The sequence below is a fragment of the Salvelinus fontinalis genome, chromosome 26 (genome assembly GCF_029448725.1).
Source record: "Salvelinus fontinalis isolate EN_2023a chromosome 26, ASM2944872v1, whole genome shotgun sequence".
In the NCBI taxonomy this organism is placed as follows: Eukaryota; Metazoa; Chordata; class Actinopteri; order Salmoniformes; family Salmonidae; genus Salvelinus; species Salvelinus fontinalis.
In genome coordinates, this window is record NC_074690.1 from 27,223,555 (window position 1) to 27,243,473 (window position 19,919).

At 42.0% G+C, this 19,919-nt stretch overlaps 1 protein-coding gene across 4 annotated transcripts in view; it reads left to right on the forward strand.

Moving 5' to 3' along the window:
- b4galt2 (UDP-Gal:betaGlcNAc beta 1,4- galactosyltransferase, polypeptide 2) overlaps positions 1 to 19,919 on the forward strand; it is a 161,389-nt gene that overhangs the window by 121,649 nt on the left and 19,821 nt on the right. For all 4 annotated transcript variants that reach the window (XM_055883299.1, XM_055883303.1, XM_055883301.1 and 1 more), the window contains one exon: positions 12,947 to 13,134. In XM_055883299.1, the coding sequence (XP_055739274.1) occupies positions 12,947 to 13,134 (188 nt within the window). The remainder of the gene's footprint in view (positions 1 to 12,946; positions 13,135 to 19,919) is intronic.

Consider the following 19,919-nt stretch of genomic DNA (forward strand, 5'->3'; position numbering starts at 1 on the left):
ATCTCCTGATGATACAGCATGTTCCTCTCCGCTCACCCCACACCCTGAACCTGCTGCTGTCTCAACAACATGCATTGTATGTATGGCCATGAATAATCTACAGCTTTAAAATCCCTAATACATCATACTAGCACTATCTCTTTGTTACATCTCAACCGCATTTATTTCAAAATAGGTGATTTATGTTCACTCTGCCCAGTAAAAGCCTTATCGATACCCCACTGCACCAGTTGATAACCAAGGTTATGTCCCAAATGGCACCCTATTCCCTGTATAGTGCACTACTTTTCTGGTCAAAAGTAGTGCACCATGTAGGGAATAGGGTGCTCCCCAGTGGAGGCTGTGGCGTATTAATCACACTACAGTGGATGAGTTGAGCCATAAGTCCTGCTCAAAGCTGCTGATGGCTGTTAACCTCTTGGAACTATAGGGGGTGCTGTTCCGCATTAGCATATTTGTGTCTCCAAATTAAACTGCCTCGTGCTAAATTCTTGATCGTACAATATGCATATTATTGTTATTATTGGATAGAAAACACCTTCTAGTTTCTATAGAAGTTGAAATTTTGTCTCTGAGTTGTACAGAACAATTTCTACAGCACTTTTCATGACAGGGTTCAGATTTCAATTTTTTTTACCTCTGATCTGGGGTCTGTTTTTAAGGCGACAGTGAATGCTATGAAGAAACCGACACTGCCTACGTCTTCCTCTGGGTGTCTGTACGTCATCACGCTTTCAATGGAATCGATGGGATATTCACAGCCAGTATAAAAGACCAAAATGTATAGAGACCGCCCTTTCTCGTCGTGCGCCTGAAGCGTGAAGGGCATCGGACCTGCCTCGTTCCAAATCGTTTTCTAACCAGCAATATTTCTCCGGTCATGTTTTCACTCGTTTTAGGTGTTAAAAACATCAAAATGTAGTTAATTTGAACCGTTTTATAGCAATTTATATCCGTTTAGTGCGATTTTAGAGGAATTTATTTGTTGTGCACTCTGAAACTTTGGACACGTTTTGGGGTGTCGGTCGTTGGTGGTGGACATTTCGAAGGACAGAGGACATCTATCGACCAAAAGACGTTTATAACATAGAAAGGATACATTGCCCAAGAATCTGATGGAAGAACACCTCAAAGTAAGCAATATTTAATATGATAAATCGTGTTTCTGTCGAAATATTTTAAACGCACATTTCGCCATTTTGTTTGGTATAGCTTCACTTGGCGAACCCTGTATTGAAAAGTAAGGATAATTTTAAAAATGTAAATCAGCGGTTGCATTAAGAACTAATTTGTCTTTCGATTCCTGTAAACCCTGTATTTTTTAGTCAAGTATATGATTAGCTATTAATTAAACCAGATCACTCTGAAAGATGGCGACCGACATTTTCAGGCTTGTTTTGCTACTATTTTCATTGTGTAACCACGGTTTTGTATGGCTAAATATGCACCTTTTCGAACAAACTGTATATGTATATTGTAAAATGATGTTACAGGAGTGTCATCGGAAGAATTCTGAGAAGGTTAGTGAAAAAATTAATATCTTTTGGCGATGTTGACTTTTATCGCTCACTTTGGCTAGAATCAATGCTGGGCTGCTATGTGCTATGTGCTACGCTAATATAACGATTTATTGTGTTTTCGCTGTAAGACACTTAGAAAATCTGAAATATTGTCTGTATTCACAGGATCTGTGTCTTTCGATTCGTGTATGCTGTGTATTTTTACGAAATGTTTGATGATTAGTAGTTAGGTAAACACGTTGCTCATTGTAATTATTCTAGTCCATTTGTGACGGTGGGTGCAATTGTAACCTATGGCAGCTACCTGAAATATGCACTTTTTTCTAACAAAACCTATCCCATACCATAAATATGTTATCAGACTGTCATCTAATGAGTTTTTTTGTTGGTTAGGGGCTATAAATATCTTAGTTTAGCCGAATTGGTGATGGCTACTGGTGTTGGTGGACAAATAAAAGATGGTGGATTATGCTAATGTGTTTTTAGGTAATAGATGTACATCTTTACATATTGTGTCTTCCCTGTAAAACATTTTAAAAATCGGAAATGGTGGCTTTATTCACAAGATCTGTATCTTTCATCTGGTGTCTTGGACTTGTGATTTAATGATATTTAGATGCTACTATCTACTTGTGAAGCTATGCTAGCTATGCTAAACAGTGTGTGGGGGGTGGGGGGTGCTCCCGGATCCGGGTTTCTGAGGCAGTAGAAGTTAAGATATCAAACCAGGCCAGTTATAACTTATAGGTTGAATTAGTTTAGATTGATATTCAGATCACATGTCCAGTGGGAATGGTAGACGCTTGACAACTGTTATGCTGTGTACTTCTCAAGAGTATCTTGTCCTGTGCCCGTATTTTTTTTTAAATTGTAAAATGTTGTCTTTTTATTTATTTTTTTTTCACTTTTATTTAACCAGGTAGGCTAGTTGAGAACAAGTTCTCATTTACAACTGCGACCTGGCCAAGATAAAGCAAAACAGTGTGACACAAACAACAACAGAGTTACACATGGAATTAACAAACATAGTCAATAACACAGTAGAAAAGAGTCTATATTCAGTGTGTGCAAATGAGGTAAGGTAAGGGAGTTAAGGCAATAAATAGGCCATAGTGGCAAAATAATTACAATTTAGCAATTAAACACTGGAGTGATAGATGTGCAGAAGATGAATGTGCAAGTAGAAATACTGGGGTGCAAAGGAGCAAAAAATTAAAAATAACAGTATGGGGATGAGGTAGTTGGATGGGCTATTTACAAATGGCTATGTACAGGTGCAGTGATCTGTGAGCTGCTCTGACAGCTGGTACTTAAAGTTAGTGAGGGAAATATGAGTCTCCAGCTTCAGTGATTTTTGCAGTTCGTTCCAGTCATTGGCAGCAGAGAACTGGAAGGAAAGGCGGCCAAAGGAAGGAATTGGCTTTGGGGGTGACCAGTGAGATATACCCGCTGGAGCGCGTGCTACGGGTGGGTGCTGCTATGGTGACCAGTGAGCTGAGATGTTTGGTGACGAATATGAAGCGAGGGCCAGCCAACGAGAGCATACAGGTCGCAGTGGTGGGCAGTATATGGGGCTTTGGTGACAAAACGGATGGCACTGTGATAGACTGCATCCAATTTGCTGAGTAGAGTGTTGGAGGCTATTTTGTAAATGACATCGCCGAAGTCAAGGATCGGTAGAATAGTCAGTTTTACAATGGTATGTTTGGCAGCATGAGTGAAGAATGCTTTGTTGCAAAATAGGAAGACGATTCTAGATTTAATTTTGGATTGGAGATGCTTAATGTGAGTCTGGAAGGAGAGTTTACAATCCAACGAGACACCTAGGTATTTGTAGATGTCCACATATTCTAAGTCAGAACCGTCCAGAGTAGTGATGCTGGACGGGCGGGCAGGTGCTGTAGCGATCGGTTGAAGAGCATGCATTTAGTTTTACTTGCATTTAAGAGCAGTTTGAGGCCACGGAAGGAAAGATGTATGGCGTTGAAGCCCGTCTGAAAGTTAGTTAACATAGTGTCCAAAGAAGGGCCAGAAGTATACAGAATGAATGAATTAATTAATCAACAATGCCATGCAAAAAAAGCATCAATCTATGTGATAAGGTACTTTTCACTCTCTCGCTTCCCGAGGAGTATAATATGCTCTTTCATGATACTTTAGTCAATGTATAATGTTGCTGTTGGTAATGAAATGGTATATGTGATGACAATAATGTTACATCTACAGTATACTTTAATTTGTTCTCAAAGGGGATGTTAGCTGGTTTCTCTGATGAAGGTGAAGCCTTTTCATGTTCAATTGACTATCAGAGGTCAATAAAGCTAGGCTAGACCCTTGTAAGGTTGTCACACATACCTAAAACCAAAAAATGAATTATTTGCTGATGTAGGCAAGTGCTTTATTTCATTTAATATCTCTCTTGTAGCCTATACCAATAATACAGCAGGGAAAAAATGTGGGTCCTTTGTGGAATGTTGGTATGATATTTCCAAATGTTTTGTGGCATGCTCGCATGTGGAGAGTCGCCCTAAAAGTAAATGGGAGAATAAGCGGTCTTTGCATGCTATTCATACTTGATGCATCCGGACAGATGCATCGGAATCAAATTAACAAGGCTTGTTGCGCATGTTTAAACAGTCTAAGCCTATTTATGAACTTAGGTTGCATCCCAACTTAGGTTTAATAATATGCCCTTTAATACCTTTGTAGGCCCTGGTCAAAAGTAGTGCATTATATAGGGAATAGGGTCATAGAGTGCCATTTGGGGCACAACCTTATTCTCTTCGCAGCAACTCAAAAGAACAGGGGTATAACTCACAGTGACGGGGATTGGAGGAGCCTCAGTCAGTATTATTAGGAGGCAGCTGGTGCCCCATTGCTCCTAATACAAATACATTTTGAAGCCATCAACACTAAGTGTGACTCAGCCAAGCATCACCTACTACCAGACTCAACCACAGGCATCTTGTTCTGGCTCGGTTAACATGGAACATCCTCCTAATAATGCAACAAGTTAGAACGTCTTGGCTCAGCCTGTCAACCTGTTGGGAGTGGTCCAGTACATTATCTCTTTCCACCGCCGTGATCATTTGGCTCATCTGACTCCTGTGACTCCTGGCTTTGCGATGTGGCAGTTTCCACCTGTTCCCCATGGCCTGAGTGGTGCTGGTCTCAGTCTAATTTTGGGACATGTAGGCAGAAGCCATTTGAGAACCACACAGGGATTGAAGGACAGTTCTGTCACTCCCTGGATGACTAGAGATGTGTGCTGATCTGAGTGACACATGCCATTGTAACGGATGTGAAATGGCTAGTTAGTTAGCGGGTACGCGCTAACAGAGTTTCAATCAGTTACGTCACTTGCTCTGAAACCTAGAAGTAGTGTTGCCCCTTGCTCTGCAAGGGCCGCGGCTTTTGTGGAGCGATGGGTAACGACGCTTCGTGGGTGTCAGTTGTTGATGTGTGCAGAGGGTCGCTGGTTTGCGCCCGAGGTCGGGGCGAGGGGACGGTTTAAAGTTATACTGTTACATTGATGCTGTTGACCCGGATCACCGGTTGCTGCGGAAAAGGAGGAGGTTGAAAGGGGGGTGAGTGTAACGGATGTGAAATGGCTAGCTAGTTAGCGGGTACGCGCTAACAGCGTTTCAATCAGTTACGTCACTTGCTCTGAAACCTAGAAGTAGTGTTGCCCCTTGCTCTGCAAGGGCCGCGGCTTTTGTGGAGCGATGGGTAACGACGCTTCGTGGGCTACCATTGTTGATGTGTGCAGAGGGTCCCTGGTTCGCGCCCGTGTCGGGGCGAGGGGACAGACGTAAAGTTAAAACTGTTACACCATCAAACCTATCTTAAGGACCCTGGGACTTAACACCTCCATCTGAAACTGGATCCTGGACTTCCTGATGGGCCGCCCCCAGATGGTAAGGGTAGGGAACAACGCATTGGCCACGCTGATACTCAACACGGGGGCCCCTCAGGGGTGCGTGCTCAGTACCCTCCTGTACTCCCTGTTCACTCATGACTGTACGGCCAGGCACGACTCCAACACCATCATCAAGTTTGCCGATGACACAACAGTGGTAGGCTTGATCACCGACAACGATGAGACAGCCTATAGGGAGGTGGTCAGAGACATGACCATGTGGTGCAAGGACAACAACCTCTCCCTCAACATGATCAAGACGAAGGAGATTATTGTGGACTACAGAAAAAGTAGGACCGAGCACGCCCCCATTCTCATCGACAGGGCTGTAGTGGAACAGGTTGAGAGCTTCAAGTTCCTTGGTGTCCACATCACCAACAAACTATTATGGTCCAAACACACTAAGGCAGTCGTGAAGAGGGAACGACAACGCCTATTCCCCCTCAGGAGACTGAAAAGATTTGGCATGGGTCCTCAGATCCTCAAAAGGTTCTACAGCTGCACCATCGAGAGCATCCTGACTGGTTGCATCACTGCCTGTTACGGCAACTGCTCGCCTCCGACCGCAAGGCACTACAGAGGGTAGTGCGTACAGCCCAGTACATCACAGGGGCCAAGCTTCCTGCCATCCAGGACCTCTATATCAGGCGGTGTCAGAGGAAGGCCCTAAAGATTATCAAAGACTCCAGCCACCCAAGTCACCGCACGGCAAGCGGTACCGGAGCGCCAAGTCGAGGTCCAAAAGGCCTCTTAACAGCTTCTACCCCCAAGCCATAAGACTCCTGAACAGCTAATCAAAGGGCTACCCAGACCCCTCTTTTATGCTGCTGCTACTCTCTGTTTATTGTCTATGCATAGTCACTTTCTACTTACAGTGCCTTGCAAAAGTATTCATCCCCCTTGGCGTTTTTCCTATTTTGTTGTGTTACAACCTGTCATTTGTAATGGACATACACAAAATAGTCCAAATTGGTGAAATTAAATTTAAAAAATAACTTAGTAAAAAATTCAAAGAAATAAAAAAGGGAAAGTGGTGCGTGCATAATGTTTTGTACACTCAGTGTACAGTAGAGACACTAGTACTGCAAGTAGTATCTGGGACATTCCAACATGAAAGTCAATATCAAATTGCTTGACATACCGTAGCATTCAAACCTCGCAGTTCATCGTACAAAACATAAAACATGCATTAAAGAGACTGCACAGTACACAGCCACAGTCTCTTTAATGCATGTTTTATGTTTTGTACGATGAACTGCGAGGTTTGAATGCTACAGTATGTCAAGCCAAACAAGCATACTGTAGAATTGTGTGACATGACAGCATACACCAAGTATGCAAAAAATCAGAAACACCTGCTCTTTCCATGACCAGATGGATCCAGGTGAAAGCTATGATCTCTTATTGATGTCACTTGTTAAATCCACTTCAATCAGTGTAGATGAAGGGGAGGAGACCGGTTATAGAATTTTTAAGCATGGAGGATTTTTAAGCAATTGAGACAATTGAGATATGGATTTTGTATGTGTGCCATTCAGAGGGTGAATGGGCAAGACAAAATATTTAAGTGCCTTTGAACAGGGTATGGTAGTAGGTGCCAGACATGAACTGCAATGCTGCTGGATTAACAGTTTCCCGTGCGAATCAAGAATGGTCCACCACCCAAAGGACATCTAGCCACCTAGACATCTAGTTCTGCATTAGCATTGAATAGCCCCCGCGATATGTAACTTTTCAGGGAAGTCAGGAACCAATATACACAGTCAGTTAGGAAAGCTAAGGCTAGCTTTTTCAAACAGAAATTTGCATCCTGTAGCACTAATTCCAAAAAGTTTTGGGACACTGTAAGGTCCATGGAGAATAAGAGCACTTCCTCCCAGCTGCCCACTGCACTGAGGCTAGGAAACACTGTCACCACCGATAAATCTATGATAATCGATCATTTCAATATGCATTTTCCTACGGCTGGCCATGCTTTCCACGTGGCTACCCCTACCCCTACCCCGGCCAACAGCTCTGCACCCCGTGCAGCAACTTACCCAAGCCCCCCCGCTTCTCCTTCACCCAAATCCAGACAGCAGATGTTCTGAAAGAGCTGCAAAATCTGGATCCCTACAAATCAGCTGGGCTTGACAATCTGGACCCTCTCTTTCTAAAATGATCCGCCGAAATTGTTGCAACCCCTGTTACTAGCCTGTTCAACACTAGCCTGTTCAACACAAAATAATTACAATAACAAGGCTATATACAGTGGGTACCGGTACCGCGTCAATGTGCGGAGGTACATGTTAGTTGAGGTAATTGAGGTAATATGTACAAAAATGGGGGGCAATGCAAATAGTACAGGTAGCCAATTGATTATCTGTTTAGCAGTCTTATGGCTTACACTTGGCACTCCCGTATCATCTGAAAACAGAGTTTTATCTGATGCTTCACCTTATTATGCCACTTGTTTCCTTACACACACACATGCACCCCCCCCCCCCCCCCCCCCATTCACACACGAACAGACACCACAAGAGGCTGCTGAGGGGATGACAACTCATAATAATGGCTGGAATGGAGTTAACGGAAGGGAGTCAAACACATGCGTTTGATACCATTCCAATTATTCCTTTCCAGCCATTACTATGAGCCCGTCTCTCCAATTAAGGTGCCACCGGCCTGTGCTGCACACACACACACACGGACCCACCCCCCTACACAGGCACACTCACAGACACACAGACAGTCAGCAGGTGACAGCCCTCAATCTAGTTTAGTTCTCACTGGTGGCCTCCCTCACCCTGCATTGATAGCAGCAGTGGGTGATAGGGTCAGTCTGCTGGGGACTGATAAACTCGACACACGGCAGTCTGTCCGACAACGCTGAATACAATCACTCAGGATGAGCCAGGCGGCGCTGGGTCTAAGCGTTGCTCCTAATCTGTCTCCATAGCAACTGCCCAGGTACGTCTGAGTGTGACTGCGGTCGGTCAGCCAGCTGGGGGAGACTGGATGGCGTCAGCGTGGCAACACAGTGGCGCTATAGAGGGAGAGCCCTGATGTGTTATCCTGTTGATTATCAGATAAAGATAATGGGGTTAATTGCCTCTCACAGGCCATTTACAGGGAGATTGGCAGAACTGTGATAGCTACCAGAGAGACGAGACACCAGGTCTATGAGTAGCAGGCAGGGCAATACTATAAGATATTAGGGAAAGATCAAATTCTATTTGTCACATACACTTGGTTAGCAGATATTAATGCGAGTGTAGTGAAATGCTTGTGCTTCTAGTTCCGACCATGCAGTAATATCTAACAAGTAATCTAACCTAACAATTTCACAACAACTACCTTATACACACAAATGTAAAGGAATGAATACAAATATGTACATAAAAATATATGAATGAGCGATGGCCGAACGAAATAGGCAAGATGCAGTAGATGGTATAGAGTACAGTATATACATATGAGATGAGTAATGTAGGGTATGTAAACATTAAATAAAGTAGCATTGTTTAAAGTGGCTAGTGATACTTTTATTACATCAATTTTGTCACTATTAAAGTGGCTAGAGATGAGTCAGTATGTTGGCAGCAGCCACTCAATGTTAGGGATGGCTGTTTAACAGTCTGATGGCCTTGAGATAGAAGCTGTTTTTCAGTCTCTTGGTCCCCGCGGCTCGGGTGGTTGTTGTCCTTGATGATCTTTTTGGCCTTCCTGTGACATCGAGTGTTGTAGGTGTCCTGGAGGGTAGGTAGTTTGCCCCCGGTTATGCGTTGTGCAGACCTCACTACCCTCTGGAGAGCCTTACGGTTGTGGCGGAGCAGTTGCCGTACCAGGCAGTGACAGAATGCTCTCGTTTGTGCATCTGTAAAAGTTTGTGAGTGTTTTTGGTGACAAGCCGAATTTCTTCAGCCTCCTGAAGTTGAAGAGGCGCTGCTGAGCCTTCTTCACCACGCTGTCTGTGTGGGTGGACCATTTCAGTTTGTCCGTGATGTGTACGCCGAGGAACTTAAAACTTTCCACCTTCTCCACTACTGTCCCATCGATGTGGATAGGGGGCTGCTCCCTCTGCTGTTTCCTGAAGTCCACGATCATCTCCTTTGTTTTGTTGACACTGAGTGTGAGGTTATTTTCCTGACACCACACTTCGAGGGCCCTCACCTCCTCCCTGTAGGCCGTCTCGTCGTTGTTGGTAATCAAGCCTACCACTGTAGTGTCGTCTGCAAACTTGATGATTGAGTTGGAGGCGTGCATGGCCACTCAGTCATGGGTGAACAGGGAGTACAGGAGAGGGCTGAGAACGCACCCTTGTGGGGCCCCAGGGTTGAGGATCAGCGGGGTGGAGATGTTGTTACCTACCCTCACCACCTGGGGGCGGCCCGTCAGGAAGTCCAGGACCCAGTTGCACAGGGCGGGGTCGAAACCCAGGGTCTAGAGCCTAATGACGAGTTTGGAGGGTACCATGGTGCTAAATGCTGAGCTGTAGTCGATGAACAGCATTCTTACATAGGTATTCCTCTTGTCCAGATGGGTTAGGGCAGTGTGACTGTGGACCTATTGGGGCGGTAAGCAAATTGGAGTGGGTCTAGGGTGTCAGGTAGGGTGGAGGTGATATGGTCCTTGACTAGTCTCTCAAAGCACTTCATGATGACGGAAGTGGTTATGGAATCCTTTCACATCATCCTTGGAAGGATACTGTCTTGTTGTAGATTGGCAACACAACTAGAGCAGACATATCTGTTGGTGAAGTTTAAACACAATAATTAGCCTAACGTCAAAATCCTGAAGCTGAGAGGCATGGAGGATGAATATTTCAAGAATAACCCAGAATAATGTCTTCCATCTTCTGTTGTGCCGATGGATGAGACCTCTTAATTAGCAGGTCCCATTCAACTTCTCAAACCATCTGTTTTCATACCCATGTCTCCTGATCCTATCATCCTAACACCAGCTCTCTTATTCTGTGGTGGCGTAATGGTGGGTGTGTAGTTGTCAACATATCGTCCCTATTATGGATGTGAACTTTCTTCACAGCCGTGTGATTACACAAGATGTACAGCTCCATTTGCTAGCGATGCCTGATGGTTCAGGGGGAACACATCTTATTAAAGCAATAAAAATGACTCCAATAATGTTTAATGAGCTCACCAACTGGAGAGAAAAAAGACAATTTGTTTTTTTTATAGATATATTACCTTATCTGTCTTCGTCGGTCTGATAAAGCCACATATTGAAGTCTCTAATGTTCTCTTCTTTGTGCCTTTGAAAATATTAAAATTAACATAAGTATTGATTGGAACCAGAGGCTGCAGAAGATAGTCAATGCATCATCTCCCCGGCAGGAAGTGTAATGAGAAACTTTTTGAAACAGATTGTTTTAGTCTCCTACTTTTTAATGATGTGCAGTATGTTTTTCGGATAAAGAATAAAGGCTACAGTTAATAAACAATTAAAATGATAACGATTTGCATAAAGCCAATATACACTCCCCTCCGTATTTATTTGGACAGTCAAGCTACATTTTTTAAATGTGTCTACACTCATTTACATTTTGGCAAATGTTTTATATGAGGCGGCCGTACATAATGTCACTTTGTGGGGGGGTATTTTCATACGTATCTGATTTACCGTTTAGAAATAAAAGTTCTTTGTATCTAGTTCCCCCATTTGAAGTGTCAAATAGTCATAAGTATTTGGATAAATTCACTTATATTGTACTAAAGTAGTCGAAAGTTTAGAATTTGGTCCCATACAATAGAGTGCTCGCAAGACCTCAAGGAAGAGGGACATGAATGACCAGAGTGCGGGCCCCTGGAGCCTTATATCAAAGATTGTATTTTATATTGACAAGATACTCAAGTGACCACTCGCTCTAACAATGGAAATACATGTCCTCAAAGATGAAGGCAGACGGGAGGCGAGATCAGGTGGGACCATTCTAGCCAATGAGAGGGCAGACACGTGTGAACAACAGGCCATAGAGATAGATAGAGGACTCATCTTTGTATCTGTGCCATTATAGTGCCATTGAGGCTATCTCGATTTTAAAGTAGACAATTGTATTCTTCTTCATTGGCTGATTGCTCCCAACTCATAGGAATCCCCACCCAGTTGACCACTTTAAAATGGTGGAAGCCCTCAATGGCAATGCCCATGCTAAAACGTGTTAGATCCTTGATGAGTCCTCTTATCTTAATGAAAACAGGCACATCTCTGATATCATTTTTTTTTAAATAAAAGTTGCCATGTGCGTCCACTTATATCAGTGTATTCATTAACAACCTAAGCATTATGAAACTTTTATTCAATCAAATAAACCTCATGTAGCAAATTTCCAATAAAAAATGTTGTTGACCAAATTCGACACACATTGACCTTCAAACAAAAAACATTTTCATGGACAGTTTTTGGCAGGGTAAAACCTCTCGCTTAGCCTCTTCCTCTCTGTTTATATTGAGCAGGGTCCCCCCTCTTTTGCCACACGATTTGTCTGTCTACGACAGACGCTGTTTGCTTATCCAGCTAATTCCCATTGTGAGACACCTCACTCTATTATCAGAGAACAGGGGTTACGCAAGTAACCTTAACATTTTACCTGTGGATTATTTGGTTGAATCTCAGGTATTACAGGATTACAAGGGATTACGTGTTGAACTACATTATGAGTTCAAATGTTAAAACTGATACGTTACTGTCACGTTCCTGACCTGTTTTCTGTTGTTTTGTGTGTGTTTAGTTGGTCAGGGCGTGAGTTGGGGTGGGTAGTCTATGTTATGTGTTTTCTATGTTGGGTTAATGTGTTGCCTGGTATGGTTCTCAATTAGAGGCAGGTGTTTGATGTTTCCTCTGATTGAGAACCATATTAAGGTAGGTTGTTCTCACTGTTTGTTTGTGGGTGATTGTTCCTGTGTCTGTGTATTCCACATGGGACTGTTTCGTTTGTTCGTTCGTTTTAGGTAGTCTGTTCGTGCGTTCTTCGTCTATATGTAAGTCCGTTTGTTTCAGGTCTGTTGCCTTCGTTTATTGTTTTGTAGTTTGTTCTTTAGTGTTCTTTAGTGTTTTCGTCTTTCATTTAATAAATCAGTATGTATTCGTCACCCGCTGCGCCTTGGTCCGTTCATTCACCACAAGACGAACGTTACAGTTACTTTACCTGAGGCACTGTGATTGGTTCTGTTATCAAAATAAGGGAAGCAAGTTGTGATGCAGTATTTTTTACGTAGCATAGTTTAATCTTAGTTGTCGGATATCTGATGTGGGCCATTCTTCCTGTGGGGTTCTTCACAACATGTTTCTTTGTCAATATGCTGTGTTTATGCACACAATGATCTGAGAGTTACATTAGCACAAGCTTGCTATTTAGGCTTGCAAATACCACCTTCAGAACCCGATATGTTAAGTCTATCAAATATGACATTTTTGCTTGAACTATGGCAAATGTAACTTAATCCCGCTACAGTAGATCTCAATATGTCCATCAGTTTCTGACCAGGGTTTTTTCTATGTTATCTTGCAGCTTGGTGAGGACACCTTCAACAGAGCCAAGCTCCTGAACGTGGGCTACACCGAGGCCCTGAAGGATGCAGAGTACGACTGCTTCATCTTCAGCGATGTGGACCTCATCCCTATGGACGACCGTAACCTCTACCACTGTTACGACCAGCCAAGACACTTTGCCATCGCTATGGACAAGTTTGGCTTCAGGTAGGTCAACTGTATTGTGTACTGTCACTCACACGTATATTTACTCTGAGTGAAATCTGTTATTCGTTTTTCAAGCCTATATTCTCAACTCCTAGCATCTTATGTTTATTGATTTGGTAATGTAGATGCTTTTAAATGGATAGTTCTTATATAAAAGTTTGAAGATATTGTTTTGGGACTGCACACATGATTTTTACAGGATGATGCGACCTGTTTTGCTGAATATAATGGCGAAATTCACCAAAAGTAAAAGCAAAAGTACTGTCTCCGGTTCTTTTGACTGAGTTTGAAATGAACTTTCACTTTGCCTTTCATTGGATTCCAGTCAACTTGCTTATTGCACTGTGATGTAAAAATGTTTGTCTTTGTGTATGGGCCAAAGGGCAACCCAATCATGTCACTTTCTAATCAAATCAAATTGTATTTGTCACATGCGCCGAATACAACAGGTGTAGGTAGACCTTACAGTGAAATGCTTACTTAAAAGCCCTTAACCAACAATGCAGTTTAAAAAAAATACAAAATAAAAGTAAGAGATAACAATAACAAATAATTAAAGAGCAGCAGTAAATAACAATAGCAGAGCTATATACAGGGGGTACCTGTACAGAGTCAATGTGGAGGCTATATACAGGGGGTACCTGTACAGAGTCAATGTGGAGGCTATATACAGGGGGTACCTGTACAGAGTCAATGTGGAGACTATATACAGGCGGTACCTGTACAGAGTCAATGTGGAGACTATATACAGGGGGTACCTGTACACATTTTGTCAGCCATTGTTATGCAAAAAAAGACTGCTGGTCTCATGGTAACTGACCATTAATTAACATAAACATGTTGAGCATCTCCAGCCCTCCAAGCATACAAGCCATTGATGCGCCTTTGGAGCATCTACATTTAAAAAAGTTAAAAAATATATATTTAATATACACATCACAATACATCCATTATTTATTTTAGGGAGGTTTAAAGAAACATTATGATATGAAGAAAATTTCAGAAGAACAGAATATGAGTTGGCATACTGTATGCTATCTGGTTATGTGCCATGCCATAGGTTGTAGACTTGTTCTTTTAGCTGACAAGATATGTTATCAGTCCGGTGCGATTCTTTTGTATTATATTATTTTTATACTAAGAAGAGTATAATTGAACTTAGCTGAGTAAAATAGAAAGGATATTTTTCACATTACGGAGCAAATGCACATATGAAGTGGCTATGTTGAGCGTAAAAGTGATCATTTGAAACAGGTCCTATACAGTAGTTTTAGAGTTATTTGGCAATGTTAGAGTGCATGATACAAACACTAGAAAGACTTAGAAATCAAAACGTATACAGTATGGGCTGCATGAAGCAACTATAGGATAATATACTTTTTTTTTTTAAGAATGGCGCTGGAGGGTATTGCTGCTGTTTTACGGGCTCCTAACAACTTGTGCTATTTTGTGAGGTTTTTTCACATTGTTTATAACTTATTTTGTGCATAATGTTGATGCTACCATCTCTTATGACCGAAAAGAGTTTCTGGATATCAGAACAGAGATTACTCACCTCGACCTGGACAAAGCTATTGCTTTAATGAGTCTGAAGCAAAGGATATAATGTTGCTCCCAGACAAGGCCCAAATCCCTGTCATTCACATGAAAAAAGAAGGAAATACAGAGGGTGGAGATCAGGGTGCCTTGTGAGAATTCGCCTGCGAGTGGGTAACCCGCCTCTACCATCTGTTCTATTAGCCAACGTGCAATCACTGGAGAATAAACTGGCTGAGCTCCGTTCGAGACTATCCTACCAACGGGACATTAAAAACTGTAAAATCTTATCTTTCATCGAGTCGTGGCTGAGCAACACGGATAATATATAGTTGTCTGGGTTTTCCAGTACAGCTACGTCCGGTAATACGAGGGTTGGGGTTGTGTGTCTTTTTGTCAATAACAGCTGGTACGCAATGTCTAATATTAAGGTAGTCTCGAGGTATTGCTTGCCTGAGGTAGAGTACCTCATGATAAGCTGTAGACCACACTATCTACCAAGAGAATTTTCATCCTTATTTTTCTTAGCCGTCTGTTTACCACCACAAACGCGGGCACTAAGACAGCACTCAACGAGCTGTATAAGGCCATAAGCAAACAATAAAATGCTCATCCAGAAGCGGCGCTCCTAGTGGCCGGGGACTTTAATGCAGACAAACTTCAATCCATTTGATCCTTTATTTAACCTTTATTTAACTAGGCAAGTCAGTTAAGAACAAACTATTATTATTATTTACAATGACGGCTTACCAAAAGGCAAAAGGCCTCCTGCGGGGACGGGGACGGGGGCTGGGATTAAAAATATATATCTTTAAAATAAATATATATATATACAGTGGGTAGAACAAGTATTTGACACACTGCCGATTTTGCAGGTTTTCCTACTTACAAAACATGTAGAGGTCTGTAATTTTTATCATAGGTACACTTCAACTGTGAGAGACGGAATCCATAAAATCACATTGTATGATTTTTAAGTAATTAATTTGCATTTTATTGCATGACATAAGTATTTTAACAGAATGTAACTGGTAGAATGGGTGTTGTATGTGGAGGATGAGGGCTGCAGTAGATATCTCAGATGGGGAGGGAGTGAGGCCTAAGAGGGTTTTATAAAAAAGCATCAACCAGTGGGTCTTGCAACTGGTATACAGAGATGACCAGTTTACAGAGGAGTATAGAGGGCAGTGATGTGTCCTATAAGGAGAATTGGTGGCAAATCTGATGGCCGAATGGTAAAGAACATCTAGCCGCTCGAGAGCACCCTTTCCTGCCGATCTATAAATTACGTCTCCGTAATTTAGCATGGGTAGGATGGTCATCTGAATCAGGGTTAGTTTGGCAGCTGGGATGAAAGAGGAGCGATTACAATAGAGCAAACCAAGTCTAGATTTAACTTTAGCCTGCAGCTTTGATATGTGCTGAGAGAAGGAAAGTGTACCATCAAGCCATACTCCCAAGTACTTGTACTCGGTGACTACCTCAAGCTCTAAACCCTCAGAGGTAGTAATCACACCTGTGGGGAGAGGGGCATTCTTCTTAACAAACCAAATTACCTTTGTTTTGAAGGTGTTCAGAACAAGGTTAAGGGCAGAGAAAGCTTGTTGGACACTAAGACAGCTTTGTTGTAGAGCGTTTAACAGGAAATCTGGGGAGGGGCCAGCTGAGTATAAGACATATCAATGGATGAGAGAGCTTCCTACTGCCTGAGCTATGTTGTTGATGTAAATTGAGAAGAGCGTGGGGCCTAGGATCGAACCTTGGGGTAACGCCTTGGTGACAGGCAGTGGCTGAGACAGCAGATGTTCTGACTTTATACACTGCACTCTTTGTAAGAGGTAGTTAGCAAACCAGGCCAAAGACCCCTCAGAGACACCAATACTCATTAGCCGGCCCACAATAATGGAATGGTCTACTGTATCAAAAGCTTTGCCAAGTAAATAAAAATAGCAGCACAACATTGCTTAGAATGAAGGGCAATGGTGATATCATTGAGGACCTTCAAAGTTGCAGTGACACATCCATAATCTGAGCGGAAACCAGATTGCATACCCGAGAGAATACTATGGTCATCAAGAAAGCCAGTCAGTTGATTATTGGCAAGTTATTTTCCCCAACACTTTTGATAAACAGGGCAAAATAGAAGTAGGCTTATAACAGTTAAGATCAGCTTGATCTCCCCCTTTAAATAAAGGACGAACCGTGGTTGCCTTCCAAGCAATGGGAACCCAGAGAGGAGAGACAGGTTAAAAACGTCAGAAATAGGCTTGGCGATGATAGGGGCAGCAACTTTTAAGAAGGGTCTAAAGTTTAGACTCTAAACCATCTGACCCAGATGATTTTTTGGGGTCAAGTTTAAGGAGTTCCTTTAGCACCTCGGACTCAGTGACCACCTGCAGAGAGAAACTTTGTAGCAGGGGGAAAGAGGGAGGAGCATCAGGGCTAGTCGCACTAGAAGGGGTGGGAGATGAGGAAGTGTTGGACAGGCAAGGAGGCATGGCTGTGTCAAATAGGAATCCTGACTTAATGAAGTGGTGATTAAAGAGCTCAGCCATGTGGTTATTTTTAGTAACAACCACATCATTAACATTAACCTTTACTTAACACCCATCCCGGATCCGGGAGCATCCTCATCAGTAAAAGCTGACTAGCATAGCCTAGCACAGCGCCACAAGTAAATAATAGCATATAAATATCATGAAATCACAAGTACAATACAGCAAATGAAAGATAAACATCTTGTGAATCCAGCCATCATTTCCGATTTTTAAAATGTTTTACAGCGAAAACACAATATGTATTTCTATTAGCTAACCACAATAGCCAAAGACTCAACCGCATATTTTCACCATGTTTCTACCGCATAGGTAGCTATCACAAAACCGACCAAATATAGATATAATTAGTTACTAACCAAGAAACAACTTCATCAGATGACAGTCTTATAACATGTTATACAATACATTTATGTTTTGTTCGAAAATGTGCATATTTGAGGTATAAATCATAGTTTTACATTGCAGCTACCATCAAAAATATCACCAAAGCAGCCAGAATAATTACAGAGAGCAACGTGAAATACCTAAATACTCATCATAAAACATTTATGAAAAATACATGGTGGACAGCAAATGAAAGATAAACATCTTGTGAATCCAGCCAATATTTCCGATTTTTTTAAGTGTTTTACAGCGAAAACACAATATAGCATTATATTAGCTTACCACAATAGCCAAACACACAAGCGCATTTATTCACCGCATAGATAGCATTCGCAAAAACCAGCAAAATATATAAAATTAATCACTAACCTTGACCATCTTCATCAGATGACAGTCTTATAACATCAAGTTATACAATACACTTATGTTTTGTTCGAAAATGTGCATATTTAGAGCTGCAAACCGTGGTTATACATTGTGAATATGTAGCATCGATTCACCAGAATGTCCGGAGCTATTTTGGACACTCACCTAATCTGACCAAAGAACTCATCATAAACTTTACATAAAAATACTTGTTGTATGGCAAATTAAAGATACACTAGTTCTTAATGCAACCGCCGTGTTAGATTTTTTAAAATAACTTTACCATAACAAACAGCTATCGTTATTGTGAGACAGCGCCCGCCAAAACGGCAGAGAATAGGAATAACATTTTCCACAGAAATACGAAATAACATCATAAATTGTTCTTACTTTTGTTGAGCTTCCATCATAATCTTGTACAAGGAGTCCTAGGTCGAGGATAAATCGTTGTTTGGTTTTAGAATGTCCTTTTCTCCTGTCGAATTCGTGCCACAATGATAGCCAATGTTGATGACGTTCCCAGTTTCTCTCGACGCAAAGAACGGAAAACTCCAAAAGTCCCAATAAACGTTGAATAAACTGAAACTCGGTTGAAAAAACCTACTTTATGATGTTTTTCTAATATGTATCAAATAAAAACAGAGCCGGATATATTAGCCGTGTATACCGAACGCTTATCATAAGACAATATGGAGGTACTTCCCGCGCCTTGGTAGACAAAGGAAATTCTGGACACGTCATTCCAAGAGCTCTTGTTCGACCTCAGATCACGCTAGACACCCCATTCCACCTTCCACTGCCTGTTGACATCTAGTGGAAGGCGTATGAAGTGCATGCATATCGATAAATATTAGGTAATTGAATAGGCAGGCCCTGAAACAGAGCCTCGTTTTCAGATTTTTCACTTCCTGTCTGGAAGTTTGCTGCAAAATGAGTTCTGTTTTACTCACAGATATAATTCAAACAATTTTAGAAACTTGAGAGTGTTTTCTATCCAATAGTAATAATAATATGCATATTGTACGATCTAGAATAGAGTGCGAGGCAGTTTAATTTGGGCATGATTTTTTCCAAAGTGAAAACAGCGCCCCCTATTGACAAGAAGTTTTATGGGACATGGGCAGCTGGGGAGGGTTTATTCTCCAGGTCTTTAACCATTTTAACCAGAACTTCTTGGGGTTATATAACAATACCACTGAAAATGTCAAAAAAGGTCCAAGCGTCTTCGACAGAGGGGATCAAACTGATTCTATACTATTTTACAGAGGCCATTTTATGAAGGAAGGCTTGCTCATTAAAGTTTTTTTACCAAGCATCTATGACAAATCAGGACAGGCCGTTTCACTGAGCTGCCATTACGAACACAGGCTGTAAAATAGTGATCACTAAGGTCATTACAGAAAATACCAGACTGATACCTATCAGGATTATTTGTGACGATAACATCGTGGAGAGTAGCCTTTTCTGGGTTTTTGGAGTCATACCATGTGGGATTGGTAATAATCTGAGAGAGATTTAGGGAGTCCCATTGCTTTAGGACTTTAAGCATGTCCCAGTGGTTAAAGCATGTCCTAGGTTAGGTCACCTAGTAGGACAAATTCAGACTTAGTGTACAAATTCAGACTTAGTGTAAGGGGCCAGGAGAGAGCTTAGGGCAGGTAGGGTACAGGCCGGTACTGATGAAGGACAATAGCACCCAGCAACAGTCAACAAAGAGCTATTTGAAAGTTTAATGCTTAAAACTTGCCAATAAAAGTGTTTGGGGACAGACTTGGTGGAGACAATCAAGCACTGAAGGTGATCCTTGGTAAAGTTTGCCACTCCCCCACCTTTGGAAGATCTGTCTTGCCGAAAAGGTTATAACCAGAAAGGTTAACATCAGTTTTCAAAACACTCTTCCTTAACCACGTCTCAGTAATGACCAACACATCTGAATTTGAG